The sequence below is a fragment of the Ursus americanus genome, chromosome 26 (assembly GCF_024610735.1).
Source record: "Ursus americanus isolate L20-20 chromosome 26, mUrsAme1.1.p, whole genome shotgun sequence".
NCBI classification, from domain to species: Eukaryota; Metazoa; Chordata; class Mammalia; order Carnivora; family Ursidae; genus Ursus; species Ursus americanus.
Genome location: NC_142152.1, coordinates 43,579,257 through 43,592,087, shown reverse-complemented (window position 1 = coordinate 43,592,087; position 12,831 = coordinate 43,579,257). Strand labels below are relative to the sequence as shown.

The 12,831-nt window shown below is 39.9% G+C and overlaps 1 protein-coding gene across 9 annotated transcripts in view; it reads right to left on the bottom strand.

The window, feature by feature from the left end:
* The window catches only part of MARK3 (microtubule affinity regulating kinase 3), a 114,328-nt gene that overhangs the window by 78,458 nt on the left and 23,039 nt on the right, over positions 1 to 12,831 (bottom strand). For 8 of the 9 annotated variants that reach the window (XM_087856259.1, XM_045777198.2, XM_045777200.2 and 5 more), the window contains exon 2: positions 7,204 to 7,395. In XM_087856259.1, the coding sequence (XP_087712385.1) occupies positions 7,204 to 7,395 (192 nt within the window). Of the gene's footprint in view, positions 1 to 7,203; positions 7,396 to 12,831 lie in introns of those variants that run through there. The other variant, XM_087856258.1, reaches the window with a different exon arrangement.

The window sequence follows — 12,831 nt, the reverse complement described above, 5'->3', positions numbered from 1 at the left end:
ACCCATGTAAACAAAGGCTTTTTGGGAGTCCTCAGTTTTTTAAAAAAAGATTTTATTTATTTGTCATAGAAAGAGAGAGAGAGTGAGCGCACACACGCACAAGCAGGGGGAGCAAGAGGCAGAGGGACAAGCAGGCTCCCCGCTGAGCAAGGAGCCCGATGAGGGACCCGATCCCCAGACCCTGGGATTATGATCCGAGCTGAAGGCAGAAGCTTAACCGACTGAGCCACCCAGGAATTCCAGGAATCCTCAATTTTAAAAGTTTAAAGGTGTTCTGAGACACAAAGAATTTGGGAACTGTCATTCTAATCAATGCAACCGTGCACAACCACTAAACCTGGTACAATGACCATTCAATGGCATGGAGAACTGCTTGGCATGAAATCCTGAGGGAGAAAAACCAGAATACAAAATTATGACCAAAAATACGGTGAAAAAATATACATATGGAGAATATACAAAGATAAAAATGGTATTCAGCATATTTTAGGTGTGGTATTTTTTTCCTCTCTAGCCTCCAAACTCTCTGTGAAGACAATCTTCACACACACACAAAAGCTGTGACTAAAATACAAAACCATTTATCTGAAGTCCCAAGACCTTGAGCATATCCCAGAATGAAGAACTATGGTTTATCATTCTTAAAATCGACAACGAACGGTCAATGAGGTGCCAGATCCAATCCTTCCCTTCCTGTTCTCTGGTGCCTCCTTCAGTGCAGGAGACAGGACACAGATGTGAGCAGGTCAAGAGCACACTTCCAGTTAAATGTGGAGGACAGACAGTAAAGGCATTCAGGCACAACAACACAGTTAACAAGCTGAGAAGACAACAGTAGGAAAAATAGTTCAATACAGAGAAAACCATCATCAGAAACAACATGATTTGCCCAGCACAACTCAGGAAGGGCTCCAAACTTGGGAGGTTGGGAGGCACCAGAGGTAACAGTGGAGCTACTGGCTAAGTACAAGGTCATAAGACTGTATACAGAATGTGTGCTGCTCCCAACCCAGCCAATAACCACTGGCTCTGCAGAGGCTAAAAAAGTTTTCTGTGGAGATGGTGAGAATCAAGGTCAATGAGCCCAGCAGAGGACAGGAACGAGGCCTGGAGAAGAAAAAGGAGATATTAAGTGTCAGACTACCAGCGAGGGGTTGGACCACCAGCTCCTCCCAGGCAGAACAGAGGATTCTTATCTACAGAAACGGAATGGCCTCAGAGAAGAGATCTAAAGACACAGATATCTGGGGTCCTACAATAAAAGCACCAGACAACTCCCAACAGGAAAGCTGTGTGGTCGAACATATCCTACGTTTGCAAACCCAGCTTTTGATCAGCTTCTGAGGGCTCCACATGATAATACAAACAGAAGACCAGAGATCACCAGATTCCAAGGAAAGGCTCTGTATGACAGACAGTTACCAAGGAAGAACCCCAGAGAAAAGAGAAATGGTGCAGGGAGCATAAGCTATTAAAAAAAAAAAAAAAAAAAAAAAAGAGGAAACCCTTTACTACTTCACAGGGAGTTAACATAAGAAACAGCATTCATGATCCCAGAACTGGATACTATACAGACAAATAATTAGAGGACAAGAAAGAGCTGGGAGAGGGGCGCCTGGGTGGCTCAGTTGGTTGGGCATCTGTCTTCAAGTCGGGTCATGGTCGTAGGGTCCTAGGATTGAGTCCTGCATTGGGCTCCTTGCTCACTGGGGAGCCTGCTTCTCCCTCTGCCTGCCGTTTCCACTGCTTCTGCTCTCTCTTTCTGACAAATGAATAAATAAAATCTTAAAAAAAAAAGAAAGAATGAAGTGGGAGGAAGGGGGAGGACATACATCAGGACACACAAACACAAATTTAACAGAAAGATGAAATTAAAGACATAGCCCAGAAAACAAAATAGAAACACAGATGGAGGGGCGACTGGGTGGCACAGCGGTTAAGCGTCTGCCTTCGGCTCAGGGCGTGATCCCGGCGTTATGGGATCGAGCCTCACATCAGGCTCTTCCACTACGAGCCTGCTTCTTCAGCTCTCCCACTCCCCCTGCTTGTGTTCCCTCTCTCGCTGGCTGTCTCTATCTCTGTCAAATAAATAAATAAATAAAATCTTTAAAAAAAAAAAAAAAGAAAAGAAAGAAACACAGATGGAGAACAGATATTTTCCAAAAGTGTCAAGGTTCGTTTCCAAGAGTTCCAGTCTCTGATTAGTAAGAATTACAGAATGAAGATTTTTAAATAATAAAATGAGACAATTCTCTAAATCTGAAAGATAATAATCTCCAGGTTGAAAGGGTCCAATCAGCAATCAAGAAGAATGGATGCAGGGGCGCCTGGGTGGCTCAGTTGTTAACCATCTGTCTTCGGCTCAGTGCGTGATCCCAGGGTCCTGGGATCGAGCTCTGCATTGGGCTCCTTGCTCAGTGGGGAGCCTGCTTCTTCCTCTCCCACTCCTTCTGCTTGTGTTCCCTCTCTCGCTGGCTGTTTCTCTTTGTCAAATAAATAAATTAAAAAAAAAAGAAGAAGAAGAAGAAGAATGGATGCAGACCAACTCCCTGGTACATCACTGTGAAATTTCTGAATACCAAGGATAAATATGAAGAGTCTAAAAAGCTTCTAGAGAGGAAAAAAAAAAAAGTCATACACTTAAGCCACTTACATTGTTATACTCCAATCTCTAGAACTACCAATACCGGAAAACTCTTTCTGACCTTAATTTTGAGCTTCCCACTCTCTATCACCTCCTCTACCCTTCCTGCCCACTCAATCTAGAACACCAATAACTGTCTGAACTCACCAGGATCCATAATCCACTGGTCCCACCACCTTCTTATGATTTGTCTTCTCTCTCAAGTTATTTCCTATTCAAATCTGTAGTCCTTCATTGTAATCACTCCTTAGGTATTCCAAATCAATGCCCTTGCTCTACACTTAGTGTGACAAAAATCCCAACTATCTTATAAATGTCATGTCTGTGTCTGGGTACCTGAATGTTGCTGGAGAGTAATTTCCAGCCATGCTGCTATTCCCACTTTAAATCCATGATCACTAACCTCAGGGAAGCCTTAAGGCCACCTGGCAATTCTACTACATTCTTCCAGTCCGTTAACTCTTCTGCTTGCCCAGTAATTACTGTAACTTCTCACATCTCTAGTATCTCCTATCTCCTCAATAATCACACTCTCAGCTGATGACCTTGCTTTCCATTTTACTGAAAAAATAGCTGCAACGAGAAGAAAACCTCCACGAGCTCCCACACCACAACAAAGAGCCCCGAGGTGCCATGGTCTTCTACCTTTCTCCTGTTTCTACGTAAGAACTGTCCACATTATCAAGACCAACACTTGTGCCGCCATCCCCCTCACCCTCTCAATGTCTCTCCCACAGTACCACATTCCCCCTTTCTGTCAGATTATTCCCATTAACAGATAAACATGTTGGTATTTTGCCCATCCTTTAAAAAACGGCTTCGCCTGACAGCTCTCTGTAGCTACTCATCTGTATCTTGATTATGGCAGTGGTAACGTAAATCTATAAATTTGTTATAATTCAGAGAACTCCAAGTCAAAGGAAAAAATGATGTGTAATTTTAAAAATAACACAAACTTGCTTAATTTTGATGTCCAAAATGAGAGTGAGTTCAAAGGGTGCTCAGATACAAGATGTTATACAAATGTTACAGCCTTCCCATATTATTCATAACAGCTAAGGAAAAAATGCCATTCACAGCAGCAAAAAAATTTTAAAATATCTTGGAATGAACTTAAGAATTATGCAAAACCTTTCACGTACTCTGTAGAATTTATTTGTAACCTCCTTAAAAAAAGGTTGATGCAAAACCTAGATGAAGAAAATTACAAACCCTGAAAACAAAATTGAGACACATTTCATATTCCTATATAGAAGGACTTGGTATCATTAAAATAGCAAACTTCCCCCAGATCAGTTTATAAATTCAGTTAATTCAATCAAAATTAATCTTATTGAATTTCCAGTAAGACTATTTTTGGGACATGGTATCTTGATTCTAAAATAAATCTAACACAGTAAATGATAAGAAGAGGTATGAAGTTTTTAAAAAATAAGAATAATCTGCAGAGCATTTAACCTACTCTAAAACATACAAATGTATAATTCAAAGCTGTAGTAATAAAATTACCATCGTATGGGTACAAGATTAAACAAAGAGATCAGAGAAACAAAAAGACATATATGGGAATTTGGTATGTGATAAAGCAGGTATCTTCAATTGGGGAAAAGGACAGATGATCCCAGGACAAGTGGTAATCCACATGGGGGGAAAAAGAGTTTGATCCCTACACTTCATACTAATTCCCCAAAATATATACCGAATGAATGAAACATTCAAACGGGAACCATAGGAGTGTTTGAAGAAGATACAGAACCGAGTTTTAGTTCTTGGGACAAAGTAAACCTTTCTCACCAAGTCATGAGACCCAGACAGATCAGACTGATGCATGAAATACATAATGGGCTTAAATCACTATGATTTATTTTTTTTTTAAAGATTTTTATTTACTTATTTGAGACAGAGACAGAGAGAGAGAGAGGGAGAGGGAGAAAGAATCTGAAGCAGACTCCCCGCTGAGCACAGAGCCTGAGGAGGAGCTCAATCCCACAACCATGAGATCATGACCTGAGCTGAAACCAAGAGTGGGATGCTTAACTGACTGAGTCACTCAGGCGCCCCAATCATTAAGATTTTTAAAAGAGAAAAGAAAAATGGATAAAGGATACAAATGGGAAACTTATTTTAAAAAGCAAATATGAATGACAAAAATACATGAAAATATCATCAATCTAGTTATCAAAAGCAAGCTTTAAAAAAATACAGTTTTTATCCATCAGATGAAAATCACCTACACGCAGTATTAGTAAGGGTGTAGAAAAATGGGTACGCTCATTTAGTTTGGTAGAATAATAAAGTACTCTGACATTTTCTCAAAAGCAATTTAGCAGTACCTATTACAATGTCAAATATTCATCCTTTTTGACCCAGGACACCCACTTCTAGGAATTTATCCTACAGAAACACTCTTAACAAGAGTAGAGAGATATGTTAAGGAATGTCCACTGCAGATGTTTACAATAGCAAAAAATCAGAAACCACTCAATGCCCACTGACAGTGGATAAACCATGGCACCAGCACACACTGGAAATAGAATATGTCAGATCTACGAGCACTAAGATTCAGACATGGTCAAGTACATTGGTAAGAAAATTACTGTTATGTCTGTGAGTCCCTTTTTGTTAAAATAAACAAAAAGTTAATGTCTACATTAAAAAACTGTGGGAATCTACACCAAACTGCTGAAAGTGATCCTCTTTGAGGAGAGAAATTTCAAGGAACTTGTACTTCCTACATAATGAATTTCTATTATATAGAAATATAATGTTTACATTTTCCATGATTCTGGTTAATACCTACAATAAGGAAAAAACAAAACAAAGCAAGAGTAAAACGGTTTAATTCAAAGTTAAAAAAAATTTTTTAATTAAGCCACTCTGCTAGTCAGATTCAGGTTCTTTCTGGCAGGTTCTTTCTGGAGAGAGAACCTACTAGATATAAACACGGTAGCCAAATACAGCTAAGCTGAAGGGTAGAGGGTCTGTCTGTCCCATTCCTCTTCCAACCTAGGAGCTGCCTATGTAAGGAAACTGACTGAGTAAACACCTAGAATTGGTGGGGACTAAACTCAAGAGGTTTTGCCTTGTTTCAGAAAGCTTTGATCAAGGACAGTGAGGAAAGATCCACCCACTCATGCTTTTCCTGACTCTAAAAGCAACCCAGGTATTTCAACAACGAGTACTAACCAGGGATCTGTCACTAAGGTTGATATGAAACATGAAGAGGCAAACTTACAAAGTCTGTAACTCCAGTTAGTGTAGACCTGTGCTTCCCAACCTTTTTCAGCTCCCAGCACACAAAAAATGAAAATATCTGTAAGGCACATTGCAGCAAACAGAGGCTGTTTACTGACAGAATGGGTGGCCTAGGGTCCTGCTCCAGCAGCCCCAGGCATGGTGGGCTGCAAGCATCAATACCACAACACATCTGTAACACTGTTTTCTTGGCACACCTATCAGGAGGGTCTGGTGCAGGGAAAACATTTCTTTAAAAAGCTTCCTTCTGGGATGCCTGTGTGGCTCATCGGTTAAATATCTGCCTTCAGCTCACGTTCTTGGGATCAAGTCCCGCATCAGGCTCCTTGCTCAGCAGGGAGTCTGCTTCTCCCTCTGCCTGTTCTGCCTGCCGCTCCCACTTCTTGTGCTCTGATAAATCAATCAATTGATCAATCTTTTTAAAAATAAATAAAAAATAAAAAGCTTCCTTCAAAAGTACAACTACAATCACTCAACATATATTTATTAAGCACCTACTACGTACCAAACACTGTGTTAAGTATGGACATCTACCCTGAAGTCCGGAGGGGAAAGACAGGTAAATAGGCAGTTCCAATATAAGCATGCTATCTGAGGGCAAGTAGCAGGATTTTTAACTTGAGTCCCATGCCTGGGAAAAGGGAGTCTGTCAACAACTCCTCCCCAGAAGTGATCCCTACACAAAAGGGTGAATTGTATTTCAGGTAGAGGGAAGAGCAGGCATAAAGATCTAAATAAAAGAAGTCAAAGAAGCAAAACAGGTTCTGTATTATACATGTAGAACATGAGCGGGTCCATTTAGTTTTAACTGATGTATTTTTGATAAATACAGAATATGGCTGAACAGAAAACCAATCACCACAAAAGTCAGGAAAGTATATGCCTTCCTACACAACAACCAAACATAAGCTATGAGAAAAGTTTATTTGGGGAAATGAAGAAACTTCTTGAGGATAAAATCTATAAAAACAGACAACACTATTGATTTGCAAGTACAATGAGCTTATATATGAAGTTCAGGACAATTTTTACTCTGGTGGCAGAGGTTTACACTGAAAAAGAACAAAACACTACCCGTATTTTAAGGCAAAGCTCATTCAAATACTCAATGTAATACTTACTTCATTTAAAGAAATGGGAAAGCAAAAGAACTCCCAGATAATTAGTATGTAAGTTTCCTGCTCTTAAAAACAATATATAGTGAGCTTAGAAATTAACTCAAATATATACAGTATCTTCCTCCTTCTCTCACATGGAACTAAACAAAGCAAGTGTCATAACAGAAAATTAGGCTTAATATTTACCTCTCTGCCTGTAAGGATGTGTCTTGCCAATTTCACTTTTGCAAAATTCCCCTTGCCGATTGTTTTCAACAGTCTGTAGTTTCCGATGTGAGGTTGTTCATCAGCACAGGAAGCTATAGAGTTTCTACACCGAGCTCCAGAGCGCCCAGTGCGAGAGGTAACTTCTTGCCGCCCATCTCCATGTGACGTGTGCTACAATATAACATACACAAAAATAAGGAAATGACAGGACACATAGTACTTGCCAAATTTTAAGAACCCCTAGTTGAAGAAACAAAACATTACTGCTTTAATTTTTAGCTTAATGCATCTAGCACTTTAAAGGAATTTGCCCACATGATCTAAATTTATGAGGAAAACAAGCAAATGCTAAGAAGAAAAATATCAAGGGTTGAAGTGGGTGTTCAGAAGGAAATGAGATATTTTCTGTATGTGGCTGCAACATAAAATAGGAGTAACAAGACTGCTTTTTATAGTCATAAAGAATGTAACTTGTCCATAAGGTATTAAGTGCACCTGCACATATGATCCTTCGCCAGAGGAGGATACTTTTGTGATTTATTCACAGCCACATCACTATTTAGTGAGAGATCCAAAGAGAATCTGGATTCCTAATTTTCTACACCACACTGCTAACAGTAATTCAAAATAATGTGTTTCAAGAAGCAGCTAGATTAGAGAGCACAGGCAGTAACTTGTCTCACAGAGGCTGTAGGAACTTTTTTCTGGTTAGGTCCCCTGAGGCACGGGAAACAAAAGCAAAAATAAACAACTGGGACTACCTTAAAATAAAAAGCTTCCGCACAGCAAAGATAACAGTCAACAGAACTAAAAGGCAGCCTATGGAATGGGAAAAGATATTTGCAAATGATATATCTGATAAAGGGTTAGTATCCAAAATATAAAGAATTTATCAAACTCAACACCCCAAACCAAGTAATCCAATGTTTAAAATGTGAAGACAACAAACATTTCTCCAAAGACATAAAGATGGCCAACAGACACATGAAAAGAAGATCATTGTCACTCCTCATCAGTGAAATGCAAATTAAAACTACAATGTGATATATCACCTCATACCTGTCAGAAGGCTAAAATCGACAACACAGGAAACAACAGGCGTTGGCGAGGACATAAAAGGGAACCCTCGTGAACTTTTTTTTTTTTTAAAGATTTTATTTATTTATTTGACAGAGATAGAGACAGCCAGTGAGAGAGGGAACACAAGCAGGGGGAGTGGGAGAGGAAGAAGCAGGCTCACAGCAGAGGAGCCTGATGTGGGGCTCGATCCCACAACGCCGGGATCACGCCCTGAGCCGAAGGCAGACGCTTTACCGCTGCGCCACCCAGGCGCCCCCCTCGTGAACTTTTGACTATTAATGGGAATGCAAACTGGTGCAGCCACTCTGGAAAACAGTATGGAGTTTCCTCAAAAAGTTAAAAATAGAACTACCCTAAGATCCAGCAATCACACTACTGGGTATTTATACTCAAAATACAAGAACACTAATTCATAGGGATACATGCATCCATATTTTACTGCAGCATTATTTACAATAACCAAAATGTGGAAACAGCCCAAATGTCCATTGATTAATGAAAGGATAAAGGAGATACAGGGGCACCTGGGTGGCTCAGTCGGTTAAGTATCTGCCTTTGGCTCAGGTCATGATCTCAGGGCCCTGGGATTGAGCCCCATGTCGGGCTCCCTGCTCAGCAGGGAGTCTGCTTCTCCCTCTCCCTCTGCCCCCCACCCCGTGTATTCTCTCTCTCTTAAATAAATAAATGGAGATATACACACAATGGAATATTATTCAGTCATAAAAAAGAATGAAATCTTGCCATTTGCAACAACATGGATGGATTTAGACTGTATAAATGCAAAGCAAAGTCAGTCAGTCAGACAGAGCAAGACAAATATCACATGATTTCACTCATATGTGGAATTTAAGAAACAAAACAGATGAGTAAAGGGGGGATAAAAGAGAAAGTGAGACAAACCAAGAAACAGACTCTTAACTACAGAGAACTGATGATTACCGGGGTGGGGGGGGTGAGGGAATGGGGGAAATAGGTGATAGGGATTAAGGAGCATGCCTGTCTCAATGAGCACCGGGTCATGTATGGAATTGTTGAATCACTGTATCATACACCTTAAACTAATATCACACTGTATGTTAAATGGAATTAAAATAAAAACTTAAAAAAAAACCATCCAGACTATGTGGTCCTTGATAAATGTTAGTTGATGAATAAAGTACTCAGTATGCTCCATAAAAGCAAAACAAATCATATATACCTCTAACCATATTAAACAGAAAGGTACTAGAATTACAAACACCCAATGTGTACAATTCTATATGTGTAAGCATCCAGCTGCCTCATGCTTCCTTTTGCCCCACACATGCTCAAAGGATGCTATGGCCCACTGCCTGCCGTTCAGGGCACTGCTCTCTCTCCCAGCACTCATACATACACTTGAAATCTCATTCATTCTTTTCTCTTTTCTTTTTTTTTTTTTATGATTTTATTTATTTATTTGACAGATATAGAGACAGCCAGCGAGAGAGGGAACACAAGCAGGGGGAGAGGGAGAGGAAGAAGCAGGCTCATAGCGGAGGAGCCTGATGTGGGGCTCGATCCCATAATGCCGGGATCACGCCCTGAGCCGAAGGCAGACGCTTAACCGCTGTGCCACCCAGGTGCCCCTTCTCTTTTCTTTTTATCCAGGAAAATGTCCCTTCTTTCTCTTGCTGTGTTATTACCTATAGATCAAAACAAGCCTGGATCTAGCTGATAAATTTAAGAAACTACGTTGTAATATACATATCAAGCAAAAAGGAAAAACAAGTGTTCTAAAGTGAAAGCTTAAGAATTTGTGCGATTAGCTTCTGAAGTCTTCAAAGATATCTTTTTTCAGAATTTCCCTGTTAAACTCCATCTACTTTTTCATATTCTCTAATTAAATATTTCTCCCTCAAAAAAAAAAAATATTTCTCCCTCATGTTCCAGGTTTTAGGACAGGTTTACTTCTGTTTTATTTAATTATCACGTAATACTGCATGCAAACAATTTTTATGTTTTTATTGTAAATGTATATCTTAAGTAAATTAGGCTTTTATGAACCAGCTACAAATGTAAGCAATTTGTAATACTGTTCCTATATCAAAAAGGATTCTAATTTCCAAATAAGAACTTTGGAGAGGGGCGCCTGGGTGGCTCAGTCGTTAAGCGTCTGCCTTCAGCTCAGGTCCTGATCCCAGGGTGCTGGGATCGAGCCCCGCATCGGGCTCCCTGCTCCACTGGGAGCCTGCTTCTTCCTCTCCCACTCCCCCTGCTGTGTTCCCTCTCTTGCTGGCTGTCTCTCTCTGTCAAATAAATAAATAAAATCTTAAAAAAAAAAAAAACTTTGGAGAAATAGCTATTTATAAATGAGGATCTGTTTATCAAAGAAAAAAAACTAAAACAGCAACTAAGTTATGAGAGGAAGGCTTCACACAGAACAGGCACACTTGTTATAAACAAAATATGTGCTGCTGTAATGCAAATTTTGTACATCAGATGGAGTATGGTTTTAAAATTATTTTGGTGGGGTGCCTGGGTGCGTCAGTCCGTTAAGCATCCAACTCTTGGTTTCAGCTCAGGTCATAACCTCATGGGTTGTGGGATCTAGCCCCACATCAGGCTCCATGCTCAGCAGCGAGTCTGCTTGAAGATTCTCTCCCTCTGTTCCCAACCCCTCCAGCCTGCGAACCCACGCATGCATTTTCTCTCGCTCAAATTAATAAATAAATCTTAAAAAAAAAAAAAAAGAATTTCGGTGATCATGTTTGTTACATGTTTATTTCCAAACTAGATTTAAGTTTCAAGAAGACAGGTACAGTAATTTATTATTCCTTAGAACTTAGAACAGTAGAGTTGGCACACAATAGGGACTTAATAAATATCAGAATGACTATAACATGATAACACAATACTATCACTGCAGTGTTCAGGTGCTTAGATTACAGGAAATTTCTCTTTTCTATCTTCCAAATAGAACTTTTCTTCTATTCATTCATTCAAGTATTTACTGAGTGATGACATGGTAGATTTTTTTTAATTTTTAAGAAGTATTTATTTATTTGAGAGAAACAGAGAGCACACACAAATGGGGGGGGGGCAGAGGGAGAAGGAGACTCCCCACTGAGCAGGGAGCCCGACTCCAGCTTGGTCCCAGGAATCATGACCTGAACCAAAGGCAGCCGCCTGAGCCACCCAGGCACCCCAGATTTTATATATGTATATGTATGTGCCAGGCCCTGTCCCCATGAGCTATGTGTCAAGTGGTTTTACTATTTACACAATGAAAATACAGTCATTAAAATCATACTATAGAGGGGCCTGGATCCCAGGGTCCTGGGATCAAGTCCCGCATTGGGTTCCCTGCTCCACAGGGAGCCTGCTTCTCCCTCTGCCTCTGCCTCTCTGTCTCTCATGAATAAATAAATAAAATCTTTTTTTAAAAAATCATACTCCTATTCAAAATTTAGGTTAAAAAAGCCTCTGTAATGTAAACATATTTTCTAATTTACATGTTTTATAAATTCAGCTTTTCATGCATTAAGTTTTCTAGAGTGAGGCACAGTTAAACTGACAAAATATTAACTTATGTGCAAATCAACGGTCTTCTATTGCAAAACAGGAGTATTAAAAAAATCTTAAGAGGCACAGGCATCCAAAGTTTATACCTTTGCTTACTCTTATTTCCCAACCTACTTACAATAAGGGAAACTCCTAAGAAGCCACTAGATGTAACCTTCAGCAGGACAAAGATTTTTGTCTGTTTTGTTCATTATCAGATATTCCCAGAACCTGGGAGCAGTGATTGGCACTGAGTAGCTGTGCAAAACATCATTGCTGAATGAATGGGAAATGAATTCCAGGCCTTCTGATCTAATCCATTCCTCCTTTCAGGCTATATCATCCACTATTCTCTAGCATGGTCCTGGTCCCTTAGTTTGAGTGCCCTTTCTTCTCTTCAAACCTAAGAAAACCCTACTCATTCCTTTATGTTTGGATCATTTGTCACCATCTTTATGAATGCAGCCTTCCTTGATCCTGCATCTCATCAGATTTTTTTTTCTTTTCCTTTGGGTTCTGCAGGTACTTTGTATCTATCTATATTATGCTACTTTGTTGTAGACAACACTATTACAACCATATTGGCTCTTTTGCTAAGCTTGTGGAGGAGTCCACTGATTACAAAGAGAACTCACACCCTCCTCCCTCACTTGAGTTGGCACAGCCATTTGCCTAAATTTAGCCAATGGCATACAAGTGAAAGTGACATGTTATTCCCATGCAGAAGCATTTAACTTCCAGTCCTTGACTCCTACCATTTTCTGCTCTCCTGAATCCTGAGCACTGCCCAGACAGAAGGCCACAGGACCAAACTGGCCTGGACAGGGAGATCAATCTTAACCGAGCTAATAAGCCCTCAGGCAAACTGTGTAAACAAAGGTTTTTACTGTGTTAAACCGCTAGGATTTTGGTTGTGTTTGTTATCACAGTATAACTCAACCTAAGCTAATATACACTCATGCAAATAAACAACCATAACACTAAGCAAAAAGAAACTATTTCCCC